General features: G+C 36.4%; 1 protein-coding gene across 4 annotated transcripts in view; it reads left to right on the top strand.

Annotated features, from left to right (window-relative positions):
* Window positions 1-22902, top strand: part of Dis3l2 (Dis3 like 3'-5' exoribonuclease 2) — a 440068-nt gene that overhangs the window by 137804 nt on the left and 279362 nt on the right. For all 4 annotated transcript variants that reach the window (XM_090373977.1, XM_090373976.1, XM_090373978.1 and 1 more), the window contains one exon: window positions 19379-19480. In XM_090373977.1, the coding sequence (XP_090230103.1) occupies window positions 19379-19480 (102 nt within the window). The remainder of the gene's footprint in view (window positions 1-19378; window positions 19481-22902) is intronic.

Here is a 22902-nt window from a genome sequence, read left to right on the forward strand (position 1 = left end):
ATATCTGTTTTCAGCTGCATTATATGAGTATAAACTTATAGAGGTAGAATAAGATTTCTTCCCTTCCTCTGAATAACTATTTCTACATCACTTAGATTATTATTCTCTTGCAGGAGGTAGATGACTCATCAACCGGTGCAATACCACCACTTTGCTTATTGGAGGCTTAAAGTGGTGAAACCCATGTTTAGACTCTAGAGCAAAGTTTCCGGCATCCCCCTCCCCCCATACTTCTCCCTCAATCCATGCACGGTACTAAGTACTATAGGTTTTTATACCTTTCGTGTTTGGGGATTTCATAAAAAAAAAAAAGAGTGGGGGGATTATTCATTGTGCATGGGAGTATGCAAAAATGTTACTGAGCTGAGCTGAGTGGTATGCCACTCCCAAGTTTGGAAACCACTGACTTATGGGACAGTATATTATTTCATATTTATATTGCTGATTTTGTGGTGAAATGATACATTGATTCTTACATGATGAAACTGTCAGCAAACAAAATACCTACTGTGAAGCAGCACCTCTGAATCATAACAAAACAGCACATCATGTACAATGGTGTGAATTGAACAGCAAACAAGTTATTCATTTTATGGTTTTTATGAGGGAATGCTTACATCAGAGCATATTTTCCATGCTAGTATATACCATATGTACATCACTGCATTCCCTGAGAAGTGCTGATGTGATCTGCAAACACGTCTCATCTTGATACCCCTCCCATGAACATTTTCATCACTTTCTTCTTGGGAACTCCTCACAATCATTTGTCAACTGATCCTCAGACTGTCATTGATAGGTATTAAAGTCTAAGCATCAATGACCACTTTGTTTCTAAACTGGAGAGGGTTTTATACCTGGTGACACCCAGTGGGATGTCACTAGCATTCCATGTGCTTGTTGCCAGGTTCATATATTTTTGAATTTCTAAGATTTTAATGTGAGGTTGAATGATTATAGACAACATGTTTCTGTTTTGTAATTCTCTTTGTAAAATAAGCAGTCACTCTTATTTTACAAAGAGATGATTTTTTGTTGTTATTTATCTAGTCTCTTATAATATCAGGTTGATTTAATTGGGAACATGTAATAATAATGATTTTATATCTTTATATGTGATGTATTGGTTTTTCAGATCAGTTTTTAAGGTGCATTCATGTATATATATAAAGTGACTGTTGTTTTCACTGTGTCTGTTCACATGCATATCACAGCTCAGCTCCCAACAGATGGAATATTATATTTAGCCCTTTTTGAAATATTCATTGAGTAATCCAAAATTTCATTAAAATCAGACAAAAATCCAGCAGTTATTATTTTGTTTTTCATGCATATCACATGAGTTATCCATATACTGTACTGTATATTCTAGCTGAAAAACTAGACATTATGTTTGTTACAGTTTTCTTATTGGAAGCTTCAATGAACAATATGGCAGATGTACAAGGGGGGAAATTTCTCTGTTTAAGCACTGTGCACTTGAAAATTGTTTGCTTTTTTTGAAGATCTTGTGTTATCAGTTTTCTGAATATATAAATAATGAAACATTATTTATATATTACCGATGTCCAGGAGGAAATCGGTAATTTTCTTACAAAAAATTGGATGAATATTATGTTGAGGTATGTGCAGCAAAGTGAAAAGAATTACTTTTTTTATACTATTAGATAATTAACTAGTATTCTGTTGGTAACAAGTTAATTAGTTATTTACTGTTCATTTCTGTTAGTCATAAACAATGAAAATTCAATTAATTAAAAAAAAAAAAAAAAAACATGCCTGAAATGTAATGCACTGTGTTGCATCACCTAACTTTTTAATACTGTTTATGATAATAGGAAGAAATAATTCATGCTATTCCATGATCAGATTTAGCATTCATGAATTTACCTCTCAAAAAAAGCTCTTCACAGATTTATGAGATATGCTGTATATATTGCATGTGTGTGTATGGATGTATATAAACACTCATTAAGAGTGAGCAGTTTATTAGGAACACCTCTCCCTACAAGAAACTCAGATGCATTGCTTTCTGTGTATAAATTGAAGCAAATAACGTACATGCCAGATAGTCATTTATAGTATGTTATAGTGGCAAAATAGGCAAGTATTGTTGTCCAACTGAAGTGGAATGATAATTTCATATTCATTTTTACTATTTTAGTCTAAAATTTCTTCTTCCCCCCCCCCCCCCCCCATTTTTCTCATTTCTTTCCCAAAATCAACAGTTTTTGATAATCTACATTTTCCATCTTTAATTCACAGGAGATCTCATTTTTAAAAATTAAGCTGTTTGTCAAACTTCTTGTCAGTAAATATGATTTCTTGGGTATCTGGTCACTTTTTTTTCTGGAAAATTCCAAGAAATAGGCATATATCTGAAACAACAAGATTAAAAAAAATTATAATTTTTCTCAACATTCTTGTTTGTCCTTACTTAATGATTTCTTTCTTAATGTGGATAAGTTCTATTAATGATCCAGATTACTGTTCTGTGCATAAGGTAAACATTTTAGAGTGCATGTTAAAAAATTTCAATGTATTTAACAAATTTTAGCTGTAGCTTATCATCTTTGTAAACTCTTGTCTTAGGTGCAAATATTCTTTATGTTCTGTTGTGTATTTGATGTAACTAATCATAGTTGCAAATAAAGGGAAATTATTATTATTATTCATCACAGGAACACTTATAACTAAGAAAATGAGTAATTAACACATTGTTTGGCAAAAAAGTGATTGGTTTAAGCGAGAATATGCTAGAGACTGATTAAAATTCTCTGAGTTCACAGGTGGGACATGCTGGCAAAAATAACATCCCAATATAACTGTGGGTTGTAGCAGTAGATATTGCAATGCATGATATGTAGTCAAGAGTAGAGAATATCTACCCTACGTAATACAGAAAACTCTGCCATGCTTGCTGTTACTTACTATATTACTGCAGGCTAAAGATCACTCTAATCATGCTACCACATGAAACTAAGAAATCCTGCTTCAAATTGGATCATGCAAACAACAGGACCAGGATGCTTGTTGATGCCCTGCATGATAGTATGGGAAGTGTTTCCTTTTTGGAAGTGTTTCCTTTTTCCTATCTTTGAGCTGCACAGTTATTAGATATTAAATTGGCCCATTAGAGTAGCAGTTCCAAGCCCATGGTCCACAAATTACCTTATAAAATCATGGTTTACCATAGCAGTATCACATTAAACAAAGTGAAGTTCCTTAAATTGCACACAAATGTCTATGAAAGCCTGGATATTGCATTTCTTGCCCCCCCCCCTTTCTTAAGTTTTGCAACCATTTCATTGGTACACATATGGTTTGTTTTTCAGATTTGTTTCGTCATATTTTTTATTCCAACGTATCTTGTGACCATTTTCAACCTTGTCTTGTTTGGCATTACAAGAATACAAAATGGGATGGATCTGCAAGATTTCTGTTCTTTTTCCTTGGTTGGATTACTGTTTAAATCCTCTGATGTCAGTATTTGCTCAGATTGTGTCAGTGGAATTATTCTTGTAGGGATGAAATCCTTTATTCCACACTCCACCTTAAAATCACATCCTTTATCTAAACCTTGGTTTTCCAATAAATGTGCTAAGGTTGTTCAAGGTAAGAATGTTGCACATCTCAATTAGCCTGCATCCAAATCTCCAACTTCATTTTCTTTCACACCAAAGCTCATAACAATTGTAAAGCAGTTATTAATCAGTCCAAACTGGATTTTGAACAGGCTAAGAGTAGAAGACTTGCTTGTTGTCCAAATCGTAGTCGAGCATTCTGGTCACCTGCCAAGGCTATTGGCCATAACTTTTTCCCATATCTACCCATACCTCTGTTTGCTCATATCTGCCCATACTTCTGTTAAAACCCAATAGTTCTATTGCTACCTCAGCTAAAGATAAAGCCAACCTGCTGGCTCCTTACTTTTCTTCTAACTCTTCTGATGATCTTGTAAACCACCTCTTACAATTGAGTACAATCTTCCATCTAAAGGATGTCAGAAGAATTTTGAACAGTTGTGATGCCTGTAAAGTGCCAGGTCTTGATGGTATTTCTCCACTTGTACTCAAAACCTGTGCTTCTGAGCTTACTCCTGTTCTGCTTATTTACACTCTTATTCCACTGGTGTTTTTCCTTCTGCTTGGAAATTTGCTCATATCCACAAGTTGCTGAAAAGGGTGACAAATTCCTCCCACCAACTATTGCCCATTTCACTTACTTTTACACTTTCTAAAGTAATCCACTAAACATCAACACCTAAACTATCAATTAACCTTTCATCTGATCATTGTTCACCAGTATAGATGCCAATGTAGATCCACTGATGATATACTGGCTTATGTTAACCATTGCTGTTTTATATATTTATTAATGATATTGATGGTATATTGATCTAAGTTTGCAGACGATACATAGGTTGGCAGGGTTGTTAATGATGCAAATGACAGTATGCTACTGCAACAGGATCTAAAAAAGTTGAGCAGATGGACTGAGAGGTGGCAACTGAAGTTTAACATTGACAAATGTAAAGTACTGCATATGGGTAGCAGTAACCCCAGAGTAACGTATCAACTGTGGTACTACACTCGGGGTGATAGAGAATAAAATGGACCTGGGGTAATTGTGCAGTCAGATATGAAGTTTTGTGTAGATGGTCTGCAAAAGTAGCTCATGGTGTCTTGTCAATAATATACAGGAATTTTTCTAGTAAGGATAAGGAGGTGATTACTCCCCGTATAAGGCAATGGTCAAGCCTCACCTTTTTGACCATTGCCTACTGAGTACTGTATACAGGTCTGGAGGCCTCATTTTAGGAAGGATGTAGAGCTGCTGGAACAACTACAACTAAAGGGTTGCTTTTACAAAGAAAGGCTTAAGTTATGCAAATTACAGTGTAGACTAGGCATATGCGAGGTGATCTGATTGAGGTGTATAAGGCCTTGAATGGTTTGAGCAAATTCAGTGCTGACGGGATTCTTCTTCTTGCCCAGCTTAATCACCTGAGGGGACATAAATTCAAATTGAGGAAAGACAGTTGTAGAATAGACATGCAGAAATTTGTCTCTAGCAGTGGGTAGTTGATTTCTGGAATAAACTTCCATCTGTCGTTACAGAATTGGACAGCTTAAATAAATTCAAAGCAAAACTAGACAAACATTTGGAGCGAAATGGGAAGGGGTTTTTTTTTTTTGGCTGTATAAGCTTGCTTTCTTGCATTATATGCCTCTACTGATGCTAATCTCTGGAAAAATTCAATGAAAAGGTTTGGTGAAACTCAAGCAGTTGTTCTTTACATTTCAAAGTGCCTTTACTCATGTTTGGCATAAATGTCTTCTGAATAGCATTAGCATTAATAGAGGCATTTGATGCAAGAAAGCAAGCTTATGCAGCATCAGCCAAAAAAAAAAAAAAAAAACCCACTTCACCCCTCTGTTCGTTCAAAATACCTGTCCAGCTGAGCCTTAAACGTATTTAGGCTATCAACCATCCACTACAAGGGATGGAAGTCTGTTCCACCCACCAACCACCCGCTGGCTAAAGGCAAATTTCCGCAGATCTATCCTACATCTGTCTTTAATCAATTTTAATTTATGCCCTCTCAGGTGATTATTCAGAGCTAGAGGAAGAATCCCATCAGCATTGAGCATGCTCAAACCATTCAAGGCTTTATACACCTCTATCAGACCACCTCGCTGGTGCCTAGTCTCCAGACACTGTAATTTGCAAAACTTAAGCCTTTCTTCGTAAGAGCACCCCTTTGTTCCATTCACTAATCTTGTTGCCCTTCTCTGTACTCGTTCCAGCAGCTCTACATCCTTCTTGAAATGAGACCTCCAGACCTGTATACAGTACTCTAGGTGTGGCCTGACCATTGCCTTATACAAGGGAATAATCACCTCCTTATCCCTGCTGGAAAAATTCCTGTATATCATTGACAATACTCCATGAGCTACTCTTGCAGCCCGTCTGCACTGCTCAGAGAACTTCATATCTGCCTGCACAACCACCTCCAAGTCCCTTTCATTCTCTACAACTGTCAGTGTAGTACCACAGAGTTGATACGTTGCTCTGGGGTTGCTGTTTCCCATGTGTAGTACTTTACATTTGTCAATGTTAAACTTCATTTGCCACCTCTCAGCCCATCTGCTCAACCTTTCCAGATCCTGTTGCAGCAGCATAGTGTCAGTAGTGTCCTTGACAACCCTGCCAACCTTTGTATCGTCTGCAAACTTGGACATTAAGCTTGATATACCATCATCAATATCATTTATAAATACAGAAAACAATAATGGACACTGAGCCCTGAGGGACTTCACTAATAACATTAGTCCACGATGAGCAGTGTCCATTGATTACCACTCTCTGTCTTCTCCCCCTCAACAACCCCTTTATCCATAGCAGTAATTTGCCTCCAATGTCACACTGCTCCAATTTGTGTAGCAGTCTTCCATGTGCAACAGTATCAAAAGCCTTTCTAAGATCCAAGTATATAATATCAAAGCTATTCCCTGCATCCAGTTCTTTTGTGACTGCATCATAGTATCCAATCAAATTGGTCAGGCAAGACTTCCCCTTAACAAAGCCATGCTGTGTCCGAGCTATAACTGAAGTCTTGTCTAAATGATCCTGCAGTGCTTCTTTAACCAGTGCCTCCATTAATTTTCCTGGAACAGAAGTTAAGCTCACAGGTCTATAATTACTTGTCAGCCTTTGATCCTCCTTTGTGAATTGGGGTCACATTTGCACATTTCCAGTCTATGGGTACCTCCCCTGAGTCCAAGGAAGCTCTCATAATTATGGCTAAAGGTTTGCTTACTTCCTTTGCTGCCTCCTTTAATATAACTGGATAGATCCCATCCACCCCGGGTGCCTTTCTTGTGTTTATCTTCAACAGTTTCTCCTCCACTTTACTCCCAGTTATTTCAAGATTCTGTAGCTTACTGCTAGAGTTGAATACACCTCTGGCATTCCCCTCGCTGAATAACTCCTCATGTGTGAATGTCAATGCAAAATATTCATTTAGTTTGTTAGCTACCTGAGCAGGATCATCAACAGTTGACCCATCAATATCAAGTGGACCAATCTGATTCATCCCCTTCCTTCTAGAGTTTACATAAGTAAAGAACTCTTTGCTGTTTTTCTTTGCATCCCTTGCCAAGGATTTCTCGTAATCTGCCTTCGCCTGCCTAACCTCCTTTGTAACTTGGTTGCATATCAACTTGTATCTATCATAGGCTTCTGTGTCGTGTGTTAATTTGTAAGTATCCCATGCATTTTTCTTCTCTGCCATATGCCTCATTAGTTCATCTGACATCCATTTTGGCCTAAACCTTGAACAATATTTCTTAGTTGGTATGTAAAGCCTAGTAGCTTCCAAGATAAGTTCTTTGAATGCTTCCCATTTTGAATTTGCTGTTGGTAACATCATCAGTTGGTCCCACTGTATAGAATTTAAATACTGTCTCAGTCCATCGTAGTCGCCTTTACGGAAGCAATAACCCTTCCCTTTACCCCTAATGGTAGTTACCTCTTTGAGTAAATCCCACTTCAGCACACTGTGATCACTGCCACCTAGTGGTTCATTTATCTGCAGATTCTTAATGCATGAAGAATCACTGCTGATAATCAAATCAAGAGTACTACTCCCTCTAGTTGCCTCCCGAACATGCTGATGTAGAAAACAATCATCCAATAAATCCACAAAAGCCCTGCTAGTGTGTGAGTGACCAGCCCCCAAATTCCAGTCAGTATCTGGGAAATTAAAATCTCCCATTATAAGACTCTATGATTTACTGGCCCACTCTATTTCCCTGTACAGTTTTTTATTATACTCATCAGAGTCATTAGGCCTATAGCAGACTCCTACTCTCAATTTTGATCTCCCAATGCTTATGTCACACCAAACTGACTCAACACTGCACTGTCCAGCGATGTCGACTGGCTTCACTTCCTTGGTTTTTATGTGTTTCTTAACTAATAGCATAACCCCTCCCCCCTTCCTATCCTGTCTGTCCTTTCTGTAGACGTTGTACTCCCCAAATTCCAGTTCTGCATCCCTTATATCTTTGTGACACCACGTGTCTGATATCCCAACAATATCTGCCTTTGATGTTTTGAGCAATACCTCAAATTCATCAAATTTATTTACTAAACTCCTAGCATTGGTGTACACGCAAGTATACATGCACCTGTTTCTATTCTTAGCTACCCTAACACAACCCATGTGTTTACTTGTACCGCAATGGCTCCCAGCAGTCTCCGAAATATCATGCATCTTGTTTTTCAGGCTTCTGCTCATTCTAATAGAAGCAGTGCAAGAATCTCTTTCACCTCTGCCAGTGGCTACTGTCAATCTGTTGGTCTTTGTCTCCCCCCAAGCTAGCAGTTTTCCGACCCACCTAACACTGCCTCGATAGCATCAGCAAATATTCTTGCACCCTTTCTATTTAAGTGTATCCCATCCCTTTAGAAGCAATCTCTCCTGTTAACAAGTACAGTCCAGGCTGAAAAAAATTCTACCCCTTGAGCCTTGCACAATCTTTCCAGGGCTGAATTGTTCGACAAGGCTCTCATCATATACTCCCTCCTATCGTGTCTGGGCAGAATTGCAGACACTTTCAAATTCAACCCTAATTCGCGGCTTTTGTTCAACAGTGACCTGTACTTGGTAAGTAATTCTGCCGGTTAAGTAATAAGCTTCCCTCATGGGTTACCAATCATTAGCAAACTATTCATTGTCTTTTGTTATTGGGTATTCAGTTTTCTCTCTGACAGCTCACTGTAGATGATGGTAACTTCCTCACTAATACTTGATGTTCCACAAGGTTCATTTCTTTATCTCACTCTTTTCCTTTTGTACCTTCTTCCATTGACCAGAAATGCTATCCATATTTTTGCTGATGATAGCACATTGCATTCCACCTTCTAGTTTAAGAAACCTTGCCCTGCACACACAGCTTCAATTTCTCAAATACATTACCAATTCCTTAAATACTGATCTTGAGGTAATTCTCCAATTGGGCAAAGATAACTTAGTTAATTCAGTATTTCTAAAACTCAGTCTTGCCATATCTTGCAAAAAGAATTCTTCTGCTTCTGTGTTTATCTTTAGTGATACTCAGATTTCTAGACAAGATTACATCTCTATTACAGATTATCCTAACTTCTGATCTTCTTGGCATAAGCACATCACAAATATTGCTTCCTCTGCATCGAAAAAAACTTAGTTTTCTGTTTTGCTTTTGGCATTTTCTTCTAAATAGCCACTCACTCTGTACAAATCTCAAATTCATCCTACCATGGAAATATTGTGCCCACATCTGTTTCACTGCCCCCAAAATTTCTCTCAGGCTTCTAGACATTTAAAAAGATCAGTTAAGTTAATTAATGACCAATCTCTTACAAAGTCTATCCACTGCCCTTCACCTAGACATTCTGTTTCTGCTGCATGCCTTTTTTATAGATGCTTCAGCAAGCACTGTTTTTCTGAATTGGCTTTTATAATTTCCCTTCTCTCTTCCAAACCAATTCAAACATGTGCTGCACGCAGTCAGCATCCTTTAACTGTCCAACTTCAAACTCACAGAACTCACTTTTCTCTTTCCTCATTTATTCCTTTAAATTCGTGTTTTTGGAACAATCTCCCTTCACACATATCTCCTGAAAATTACAATATGTAGAAATTTAAGTCTAATATCAGTAAGTGTCTTCTTTTATCTTCTCAATCTCCAACCCATGCATGGTAGTAAGTACTGTAGATTCTAATACCTTTTGTGTTTACAGTTTAAAAAAAAAAAAAAAAACCCTTAATCTTTGCTATATAAAAACCCTAATCTTTATGAAAATACAACAGTAGAAGTTGTGGGTGGGCCATGTATTGGGTTAATGCTGTGATATTGTTACCATCCATGTGTAAAAGAATAGTTAGAAAAAGTTCAGTTCCAGTTAATCGATAGGTACTGCAAAAATCCCAACTATCATTGTCACAATAACAAGATGTACCTGCAAATGTGACAATGATAGTTGGGATTTTTGCAGTACCTATCGATTAACTAATTATTTTCTTAAAACCAGTCCCCACTTATTATATACCCAGTTCCCTTCATCTTTCTCCATACTTGGAGTTAATCATCAAAAACTTTACTTCTAAATTTGTAAATTCGGTTAACAGGAAATATTTGTGATATTCCTGTGCATTTCATATTAACCAGTTTCCACAGTAGTTAGTACGCAAGTCTGATGATTCTATAAAATTTGAACAATGATTTTCTTCACATTTATACCTAACATCATAAAAAAACTGCGGGCTACACTTTGAAAACTCCTGTATAGGGTCATCAGAAATCTCCCTAAATGTAAATAGGATCCATGACCTATAAAAAGGTTGAGAAGCATTGTAGTAGAGCATGTCTGATATCAAAAAGGCCATCAGGTATAATGGATGTTTCACGCATAATTTCATATGGATCAGATAGGAATTATCTGATCCATATGAAATTATGCTTGGGTGCTTGGAGATTTCACAGAATAACAGGGTGGTGTTCCTAATAAATTTTCCACTGAGCATGTTTCATACATATGTATAGTAGGATATATATGTATGTTGGTTTTAAATATTATAGTAAATTTAAGCTGCTCTGTATTTATGTGCATCATACCAGTTTTGTAATTGAAAATGTGTCATTTCATTTTCTTGATTTTTTTTTTTTAACTTTATCTAGATATGCTCAGTTATTTTTATTTCTTTTAGCACCCTTCAAGAATTTATTTTTTTAATTTATGTGTTATATTTCTGCAATATGAAAACTTTGTATATAGTATTTCCATACATGGTACTGCTAGATTCATTCTGTTTTCCAAAGAAAAGTTCAAAATTGAATTTTGGCCTCTGCCTCTGCTCACCTGTAATTTTACCCCATCCCTACCTCCATTTTCTCAGAATTTTTTTTTTACTGTTAGATTAATTATCTGGTGTTATTTTATCATTCAGTAAATCGCAACAGTGCTTCCCTATTGTGATAGCATATTGTGCAGTAAAACTTTAAATATATATAATTGCAATATTCAGTATTAAATGATTAGAAGTATATATCACTGTATTTATATGAACTGTATCAGTTAATGTCACAGTTTGAACTAATGTATTTATTGGACTCAGGTATTTCAGGGAAGAATTGTATCTGTATGTCCTCATCAGAAGTTTCAAAGCTAAACAACATTATAAAATAAAGAAATCTGTAGAAGTTGGTAAACAGAACTGTGGCTATGATAACATACTGTTTTGATAAAGAATATACTTAACCAAAAAACAAGAACATACAAGCATAGGATAAATATAAATAGCTTATTCATATGCAAGTATGTTACAGTAAACCCTTACTAATTCAGACTGCCTTCTTCTTTATGTGTATATTTTATTTCTGCAGAACAGAGATTATCCCTGAATAAGAATTAAATGATTCAATTCCAAACTTATTTCAAAATGGTTTCATAGGGATGCAATTCTCCTATGAATCACGGCCTAACGAAATGTGCAATTTGTGCCATGTTTGCAGACTTGCTGGAACAGGACATGATACAGCCAAGGGGATGTCTTTGTGCATGTTTGGCGTAGAGAGTGTGAAGAAATTAGGTGCCAACTCAGCATTCCGATGGACATTTATAAGAGTTTGAAGACTAGGGAAGATTCACTCAAAGGAATAAAAACAGGGGTCCATCAAGTTCTCAGCTGCCCAACTCAAAGCCAGAGCTTATACTTGTGCATCAGGCAACACAGCAACAATCTCCAACACAGAATGCACTGGTCCCACAGGTGCTAGTAATTATCAGTGACTCTATTGTCAGGAAAACAGGAAATATCTTGGGGAGGATAGGTGGAATAGAACCAGGGTATTTTTGGCAGGGGACAAAAGTAGATGAAGTTGTAGAGCAGATATGGTAAGGGCACAAAAGGTGTATTGATATTATTAAGAGCAACAGATATGAGGACTTACGTAACAAGTACACGGCAGAGTTGGGAAAAAGTTGTAAGTTAGGATTGAATTTGAAAGTGTCTACAATTCTACCCAGACACAATAGGAGGGAGTACACGCTGAGAGCGTCATCAGTCAATTCAGCCCTGGAGAGAAAATGGAAGGGTCTGATTGACTGAGAATTCCAATCTCCTGTTAACAAGTAGAGACTATTTTTCTCAAAATAGTCTGTACTTGTTAACAGGAGAAACTGTTTTTACAGGGATAGGATACACTTAAATTGAAGAGGGTGCAAGAATATTTGCTGTGTCTATCAAGGCAGTTATAGGCGGGTCAAAAAACTTAACTTGGGTGGATTCACAGATTAATAGATTAGCTAGAGCTGCAAGCAGAGGTGAAAGTCAGCCTTGCACTGCTTCTATTGGAATATGCAATGGCCTGGAAAGCAAGGGTCAGGGATTTCAGACCCTACTGTGGGTAATTTTGAAATGAGATCAAGATTACCCACAGCAGTCAAGTAAATACATGGGCTGTATTATGGTTACAAAGAGTAAGAACAGATGCATGCATGTACACCAATGCTAGGAGCATTGTAAATAAATTTGATGAATTTGAAGTACTTATTAAGTCATCAAATGCAGACATAGGGATAATGGACACATGGTGTCACTCAAACTTCAGTGATGCTGAATTTGAATATAGGGAGTACAATGTATACAAGAAGGACAGAAGGGGGTGAAGGGTTATGCTTCTTAGTTAAGAAGCATATTAAAAATCTAAGGCAGTACATCCAGTCGCCATGGTTGACCAGTGCAATATTGAGTCAGTCTGCTGTGTGGGAACACAAAATTGAGTGTGTTATAGGCCTAATGACTGTAATGAGTATACCAAACTAAATGATACAATTCCAAACTTCTTTCAGAATGGAAATAGATTCAGAAATTCAGAAAATATAAATGGTTTTGTAATAATGGAGAGCAAAGTGGGGGAGAAATTGTTGAAGTTAGACATAAAAAAAGGCACCTGGGCAGATGAAATTTATCCAGTTATATTGAAGGAGGCAGTGGGGGAAGTTAGCAGACCCTTAGCCATAATTATGAGAGCATTCTTAGATTCGGGGGAGGTCCCCATGGATCAAAGTGTCACCCTTTGAACCCCTGAGGGGTTCAAAGGGTGACACAAATAATTATGGACCTGTTAGTTTAACTTCTGTTGTGGGGAAAATAAAGGAGTCACTGATTAAAGAAGAGATGCAGGATCACCTAGACAGTTTGTTAAACACAGCAAACACAGCATGGGTTTGTTAAAGGGAAGTCATGTCTGACCAATTTGATTGGATACTACAGTGCGGTCACAAAGAAACTGGATGCAAAAAATAATTTGATATCATGTACTTGGATTTCAGGAAAGCTTTTGATACTGTTGCGCATGGAAGACTGCTGTACAAATTGGAGCAGTATGGCATTAAGGACAAGTTGCTGCCATGGATAAAGGGATGGTTGAGTAGGAGATGGCAGAGAGTGGTAATAAATGGACGTTGCTCTACATGGACTAATGTTATTAGTGGAGTCCCCAAGGATTTGGTGCTGGACCCATTGTTTTGTTTTGTGTATTTAACAATGATATTGATGAAGGTATATCAGGCTTAATGTCCAAGTTTGCAGATGATGTAAAGGTTGACAGGGATGTTAATGACAGTAAAGACAGTATGCTACTGCAACAGAATCTAGAAAAGTTGGGCTGAGAAGTGGCAACAGAAGTTTAACTTTGGTAAATGCAAAGTACTGCATATGGGTAGCAGTAACCCAGCAGAAACGTACCAGCTGTGTGGTACTACATTCAGGGAGGTGGAGAATGAAAACACCTAGGGGTAATTGTGCAGTCAGATATAAAATTCTCTGAGCAGTGCAGATGGGCTGCCATAGCACATTATGGAGTTTTGTCAATGATACATAGGAATTTTTCTAGCAGAGACAAGGAGGTGATTATCCCTCTGTATAAGGCAATGGTCGGGCCACACCTTGAGTATTGTGTACAGGTCTGGAAGCCTCATTTTAGGAAGGATGTAGAATTTCTTTAGCATGTACAGAGAAGGGCAACAAGATTGGTGAGAGGAAGGAAGGGGTACTCTTACCAAGAGAGGCTTAAGTTCTGCAAGTTGCAGCATCTGGAGACTATGCACCTGTGAGGTGATCTGATTGAGGTGTATAAGGCCTTGACTGGTTTGATCAGGCTCAGTGCTGATGGGATACTTCTGCTTGCTCAGATTATGAACCTGAGGGGGGGCATAGATTCAAATTGAGGAAAGACAGTTGTGAAAGTTTGCCTTTAGCCAGCGGGTAGTTGATTGCTGGAACAAACTTCCATCTGTTGTTGTGGGAGTTGATAGCTTAAATAAAATTAAGACTGAACTAGACAAACATTTGGAGTCACCGGATAGGTGAAATGGGATTGTTTTTTTGGCTGATGCTATATAAGCTTGATTTCTTGCATCATACCCTCAACTAATGCAAATGCAAACAGCTATACAGGGAAAAAAATAGTGGTTTAGCAAATCATAATGTCTCATAATGGGGGATTTTAACTTTCCAGATGTGGGTTGGTCATTTGTACACTAGCAAGACTTTTGTGGATTTCTTGGATGACTGTTTTTTACAGTAGCATGTTAGAGAGACAACAAGAGGAAGCAATACCCTTGATCTGTTATCAGCAGTGTTTCTTCATGCATTAAGAATCTGCAAATAAAGGAACCACTAGGTGGCAGTGATCACATGTACCGATGTGGGATTTACTTTTAAGATGTAATTACCATCAGGGGTAAAGGGAAGGGTTTTTGCTTTTGTAAAAGTGACAACAGAGATCTCGGAGATTTCTATGCTGTGGGACCAACTGATGATATTACCAACAGCAAATTGTAAATGGGAAGCATTCAGGAAAGTAATCATAGAAGCTACTAGGCTTTTCATGCCAATGAAGAAATACTGTTCAAAACTTAAACCTAAGTGGATGTCAAAAGAACTATTGAAATATGTGGCAGAGAAGAAAAAGCTCATGAGATGCATATAAATTATCAGATGATACAGAAGCCTGTGGTATATATAAATTAGGCTCTAATAAAGTCACAAAGGAGGTTAGGCAAGCGAAGGCGTATTATGAGAAGTCTCTAGCAAAGAAAAGCAGCAAAGACTTCTATGCTTTTATTAACAGTAGAAAGAATGGGGTTTGAATCACATTGGGCCACGCGATGTGAGTGGATTAAGTTAACTGATGATGACCAGCCCAGGTTGTTGACAAATTGAATAGGTATTTTGCATCTACATTCACACATGAGGAATTGTTTAAAGGAAGGGGATGCAGAAGTTTTTCAAACTGATGGGGAACTAAATGACTTTGTGATAACTGAAAGTAATGTGGAAGAGAAATTGCTGAAGCCAAACATAAAAAGGGCCCTTTGGATGGATGGAATATATCCAGTTCTGTTAAGGGAGGTAAGTAAACCCTGAACCATAATTATGAGAACATCCTTGGATTCAGGAAGATTCCTATAAATTGGAAATCTGCAAATGTATCCAGAAGTCATAAAAGGGGATCAAAAGGTGACATGAGTAATTACAGACTCCTTAGCTTATCTGTTCCAGGGAAATAATGGAATCACTGGTTAAAGAAGTAATGCAGGACTGTCTGGACAGGACATTATACTGCAGTCGCAGTATGGATTTGTTAAGGGGTAGTCTTGTCTAACCAGTCTGAGAGGTTACTGTGATGTAGTGACCAAGGAACTGGATGCAAAAAATAATTTTGATAATATATACTAGTATTTCAGGAATGCTTTTGATACACATAAAGACTACTTTGTAAGCTGGTGCAGTGTGGCATTAAGGGCAAGTTACTGCTATGGTTAAAGGGATGGTTAAGTGGAAGAAGACATAGAGTGGTTATCAGTGGGCACTGCTCTTTGTGGACTAAAGTTTTTAGTGGAGTCCCCCAGGGTTCAGTGCTGTGCCCATTGTTATGTTCAATATTTATTATTGATATAGGTATATCAGGCTTAATGTCTAAGTTTGCAGATGATCAAAGATTGGCAGGGTGAGTTACTGCAACAAGATCTAGGAAAATTAGGTCAGTGTGCTGAGAAACGGTAGTTGAAGTTTAACATTGACAAATGCAAGATACTACATATGGGTAGCAGTAATACCAGAGTAACTTATGAACTGTGTGGTACTACACTCAGGGTAGTGTAGTACCACACAGGAGGTAACTGTGCATTCAGATATGAAATTCTCTGAGCTGTGAAGACATGCTGCCAGGGCTGCTCATGGGTGTTTGTCAATGAAACTTAACTAGCAGGGATAAGGAGGTGATTATCCCTTTGTACTAGGCCAATTGTTGAGCTTGAGAAAAAGAACTTCTGAATCACAAAATTCTGATGAAAGCGATCTTAAAGAAGTCATGCAGGCTGATAATTCTAGGTATGTTGTCTTCAGTTATGCAGAAAATTGTTCATTTCTTCTCTTCTGGCTTTAATAAAGCAATTTGCCTGTTTCCTTTAAATGTTATGCAAACATTTTAAAATCTAGATATAGCTCTTCAATCCAGTGTATCTCACATCCATAAACTGAGGTCATACTCCTAGATAGTTGAGAAATGTTATATACAAATTTATGATACCAACATTATTTAAATCTTCCACTTCCATTTTGGAAGTTGATTGCCAGCAGACTAACCCAGAAGGATAATTCTGGTTTAGTCATAGTTATTTCTTCTGCCAAGGTTGAGGAGTCTAAAACAAGGAAAGAAGTTCTTTTGTTCAGTGAAGAAGTACATTTTTGCTGCATGTGACTATATGCTGCACAAACTGAAAAATAGTATTCTTATAAATGCCAAGGCAGCATGAATTTCATCAGTTGATAATGCATCATTTTCAAATTTGAAATGTTTTGTGGACAAGTTTCCGGTGTTTTTTGGCATCATTAAAGAAATAGATAAAGCAGTAGGTGTTTTGCAGATTGGTTCTGTCAGTTTCAGTGCAAGAAACCTGTCAGACATTATTTTTAAATAAGAAGGAATTAGTGTATGGAGGTCCTTGGTTGGGGAACTGGCAAGTGCACAAGTAAGTTTGAAATATAACAAATTATTCAAAGGCATTTTAACAATTCCTCAGGGCAATGCTAGGTGTGAGGGAATATTCAGCCAAGTGAGAGAAAAACAAAAACTGAGTTCAGATCTTCTCTTTCTGGTGAGGCTTTGGAAATGCTCTTGACAGCCAAATCTGGACAGCTGGGTAATTGTTATGATCCAAACTTTGACTCAACGTGTTTGAAGAAGGCAAAATCTTCACCAGTATCTTGAAGCTATCAAAATTAGTTGATGCCTAACAAATATCCAAACAGAAATCTGTAGGTGGTAAAAACCATAGGTAACTTAATCTTTGGCATACTATGCTGATAAACAATCTTGTATCTCTATTGTAATTAAAAAATGTGGACATTATCAGTGAAATTTAATTTATAGTGCACTGTAGACACCTGTAAGATCAATGCAAGTTGAATGATACTCATTCAACTTACAGAGATGATACTCATTACTCTTACAGCTGTTTACACAAATGACAATGTGAATTCAATTTCTTAGTCACACTAATGTATATACCATACATTATTATTATTATTAGCCATATGGTGCAAGGAAGCCTGATACTTAAACTGCACCAGCCAAAAAAAAAAAAAAAAAAAAATTCCCTTGTTACCCTGAGAGAGAGAGAGAGAGAGAGAGAGAGAGAGAGAGAGAGAGAGAGTAGAAGGGAATCACCAAGAAAGAGAAGAATGATGATATCCAGCTCAGGACCCTAGGTTTGCCAAGCCCATACTCACCAGATAAGAGCCCCTGGGGTATTTTCTATAAACTATATCCGTAGCTTGTTTCAAAAATGATCACTAATATAGAGGAACAGCATAAAATCACAAATCAGACTAAATTTGGTTCACTAAGTTTTGGGCAAAATATTTTCCAAAACTTATTAAATTTCAAGGCAATTCTTAAAATTGCAACAAAAGAGTTACCAGACAGGATAGTAATCAGAAATGATATGCTGCAACATAAATTGAAGCATGGGTACTAATTAATCAGTGTCCTAACTTTGTATCTATGCAAATTGGGATATGGTTATTTATATATATGTATATTTGAGGGAATTCACACTGCTTTTCTCTAAGAATTTATTTAATTAATAAATTATAAGAGGAAACACTCTCCTCTTATTATTTATATACAAATAGACAACAGTACAAATAGGCAGTGTTCCAGAGAAACACTGTCTATTTGTACTGTTGTGGTGGTATATGCTCTTTGCCTGTTTTCTTGGTGATTTTAATTATCTGGTATGATTAGTTCGGTTGGTAACTCACATGTTATAAGTTATTTATCCAGCTGCCACTGGTTGGAGCAGTCTGTTGGCCAGAATGAGTCAGAGCTTCCATTTGTTAGTTCCAACCTCAGTTTCTGCTTCTGGAGTTGGACATGATAGTCATTTTCAGACTTTGTTTAACTTTGTACCTTTATATAATTCTTTAACTAAGTTTAATTAGGATCTAGGAGTTTAACCAACAGAATCCAAAAATGTTGCTACTATTAAATAAATATATTGTGTGCTATTTGTTACACCCTGTAATTCACTTACTGAATAAATTTATTTTATAACTTTTCATGTAGTATGTTAGTGTCCCTTTTCTTATTATTTATTAATATTTCAATATGAATATACTATGTATCTTTCCTTTTCCCAACACATTGTTAATTTTCTTGTTCCCTTGCTTCAAAATAATGCTTATCTTTCTCCTAGATTACAATGCTGGTGTTGTTAAATGGTTGAATACCATCATTCCATTATACTCTCCCTGTCGTACAAATGTGTTATTGAATAATTACTCATTTGTGTCAGTTTATGTGATCAGGTATTACTGATCTATGGATGCATTGTTAATTATAAAATAGATCATTTTGAAAATGACTCATCTTTAAATTAACAATACATTCATAATATACTGCTCTTAAGGTGTTTTTATAGCCAAAATGTGCGATACTTTATGAAGTTTTTTTGTTACCATTAAAGTCCTGGCTGTAGTTGCACACATTTATATTTTAATAAGAGTGAATTTTAGAATAGAAAGTGTTTAACATTTATTTGGAAGTTTTTTAATTATTGAGAGCAGTAATTGTAAAATAAAAATTATAAAAGATTTTATAATTGGTGCAAGTCCTTTAATAATAGATAATAATAATAAAAATTAAATAGTTTTATTTTTCTTTAAATGAATGCAGAAATTTAAAATATGAATGTAATAGATTTTAATTAAGAATATCATCATTAAGAATTCTTAATTGTGAACCTTATGTTTCACTAGGACGGTCAGATGGACATATATATTGGAGGCATACTTGATAGGAACAGAGCTCTCAATGGGGACATTGTGGTCATCAAAGAAAATCCCCCAGAAGAATGGAAGGTATGAATTTCTTGCTTATGATAATAGCTTATAACAAATTTTTATACAGTTCTGGGAGGTGAAAGCAAAATGAATGAAGGTGGAATTTTTACTGATATAAATGATTCCAGACCTAGGGCATAAATTCAAATTACAAGTGAAAAGCTTTATACTAGATTATAGGAAGTTTTCTTTTAGCGAGTGAGTTGTTAATTACTGGAATAAGTTACCTCCTTTAATGATTGAGGCTGATAGCTCAGGGAAATTCAAAGGTCAGCTGGATAGTCACCTGTGTGAGGAGGGAGTCAGATAGGTAGTTTATTACATTTTATTTTATTATTTATCAGTTATTTTTATTTTTAATTATTATTTTTTAAAATTTTTATTTATTTTTATTATTATTATTTTTTTTACTGGTGCAGCAAAAGTCTAGTGCTTCCCTGCACAACTTGGTTAATACTGTTTCTCAAGCACAGGACCATATCTCAACAACTCAACATATGTTGAGGACACACATCAGCTGTAACTTTTGTTTGCTTCTTGTGTTATCACCCATAAATTCTGCGGTATTTGTGGTTTTTGAGTGTGCACTACATGTTTCAAGCACCAAAAATTGTTGGGGAGTAAGGTCTGGAAACTTTGCGATGTATTCAGAAAGCAGAACTATAGGATCATTGGGGTATATTTTAAAGCAGTTATTGAAATAAAATAAAATTATTATGTTTTGATTATGGTATTAATGTTTGATTTTGATAATGGAGTGACTTTCTGCTCTTGCTGAAGACGAGTTGTACTTAAACTCATGACTTGAGCTTATGATCAACTTAAAAACAGATAATACTGTTATCCGTGTTATCAGATAATATTTAAAAAGATATTAGCAACTTAAGTTGCTAATATCTTTTTAAATTGTATAGCATTACCCAAAATGATGAATCTGTTATACATTTAAAAAAAATACAATACCACACCAGGACCTGTTTCAAAACTTATGTTATATTTTGAGCTAATGACGCCCAAAATATTCCATATTCAAAGCATATATTGGGCATCATTTTGTCAGTCAACTGAAGGATTATTGTGAGTCTAAAGGAATCAACATTGTTCCTGGTCAACTGCCACAGTTGGATGGATTTTATCTCAACCTCAAAGTTGTGTTTCTGCCACCAAATACAACCTCAGTGCTGCAACCTGTGGATCAAAGAGTAATAGCAAAACCTTCAAGGCCTAAAAGTTGGGGATTATCTGTACAGTACTGTAGGATTGTGGAGATATATTTTAACTATGTTGAAATATACCTCTGCTATCAGACTTGCCTTATGTATGAATGCAGTGATGTTGTTTGTTATTTGGTTTTTAGGAGCATTAGCAACTAAGGCCATATTGCTCCGGGGATATGTGGTGGTCATTCCCTGACCTTTCCGCATCCTCCGTATTTGGTGGTGACGAGCTCGAACCCCGATCTAATCAAGAAACGTGTGCTACGCACTACTGCTCCTTCCCACCTGGCTGCGGAGGCGCCACAATGAATGCAGTGAAAGCAGAAAGTTTCTCCATGATCAAAACTGAATGTAGGTAAGGCTTACAAATTTTATATGATTTCAATTAACTACTGCATTAAAATATATCCCTGCAATCCTATTGTACTGTTATTACCTTGGAAAAATGCAGCCCAATTCCAGGATTAAAAGGAATATGTAACGTTTGTAATGTTTTTAAATGGAACTTTTACTCACTTAGATAAAATATGTTACATGAATTTTGCATGTGCTTACTAATAAAGACTACCCACCAGCTGAAGAGAAGTCTATAAGTTTTGAAACAGCTACTCTGGTGGGCTCAAATTTATAACTGATTTACCATTTCAGGTGATGGTATTTTGTATATTGAACCTAAGCCCAAGCCATAAAGTCGAGTAACCAACCCACCGTTCACTGAAAACAGTCTCTCTCTCCATAAATGAATTAAAATGCAAGTAAAGCGTGTGTGTTATGTTTGATATTCAAAAGTATTAGCCCTGTGATCTACCCATTGTTTGGGAAAGTCTGCTATCCAGATAAGTAACCCTAGGGGCTCACATCTGTTGAGTATGGACTTGGCACACCCAGGGTCCTGAGCTGGATATCATCATTCTTCTCTTTCTTGGTGATTCCCTTCTGCTTTTCTTTCTCTCTCAGGGTAACTCAGAAATATTTCTTTTGGCTGGTGCAGCATAAGCCTCAGGCTTTCTTGTACCATATGGCTAATAATAATAATAATAATAATAAAAAGTGAGCACACCTGCCAGGACAACTATTTTGAAGCTTTCTTGCTTCTTATCATCAGAAGTATGCCAAACTATGAATAATAATCTAAGTGCCAAGAGGTGTGTGTATGTGAAAGTAACAGTTCCATTTCAGTGCATTCACTGGGAGCAGAATGACTCTCCATAATTGAAAACAAATGCAGAAACATTTTGATTTTGAATTTTGATGTCATCTACTGCATCGAAATTTACTTCTGCAGTCCTGTAGTATTGTACTCAAGGGGAAATGCAGCCAAATTCTAGAGCTAAATGGTACACATAATAATTGTTATGTTTGTAAATGGAAGTTTTATTTCTGTACACAAAATACATTATTCATAATTTAGCATGTGTTCACTAATAGAGGATGAGAAGCTAGAGCTTAAGAACAGATGTCCTGTTGATGTCTCAGATGTTTTAAATATATAATGGAGTCAACTTTTTTGGGTAGTACTGTGTAATTTGGAATAAACTTCCACATGGTGTTGTGGAAATGAACAATTTGAATAAATTTGAAGAAAGGTCGTGCTATATATCTTGATCCCTTCTATCATTTTGACACTGACAGCACTAAGTTAACATGTTTGCTGTCACTTATTTGCAAGGGTCCTTTCTGTGTGCCTTGGGGCACTGGTACAAATAGGCACTGTTTTTTAGTAAATGAAAGTAATTTCAACTGTGAAGAATCATCGCTTCCAGTAACACCGGCATCTGTTGTTTGTAGCATTTTAACATCAACAGATGCATTTGAATGAGATTCAGAAACCACATCACATGAATAGAATTCTATTTTACTATCAGATGACATATTATAGATCTCATTTAATGATATCAGCTTCAACATGCTGTCTCTCCCTGTTCCTTTTTAGTCCTGATGTCCCAGGCTGTGGATCCATTATAAAAATCCTTTAGGGTAAAATTTTATAAGAAAACACTTTTTACACAAAATTTTATAAGTAGACACACAATAAGAATGATGTTTTGTTTTCCACAAACCGAAGAGTTAAAATTCATCAAGCATAATCTTCAAAAAATTTTACCTTTTCTTATGGGAAATACTAAACTAGATAAAATAACTTCAACATAAGCAAAGAACATAAGAAATTGGGAACCTAGTATACAGCTTATATAGCACTCTCTAGACAGTGTGATTGATGCC

The sequence above is a fragment of the Mastigoproctus giganteus genome, chromosome 5 (assembly GCF_048544385.1).
Source record: "Mastigoproctus giganteus isolate SK-2022 chromosome 5, ASM4854438v1, whole genome shotgun sequence".
NCBI lineage: Eukaryota > Metazoa > Arthropoda > Arachnida > Uropygi > Thelyphonidae > Mastigoproctus > Mastigoproctus giganteus.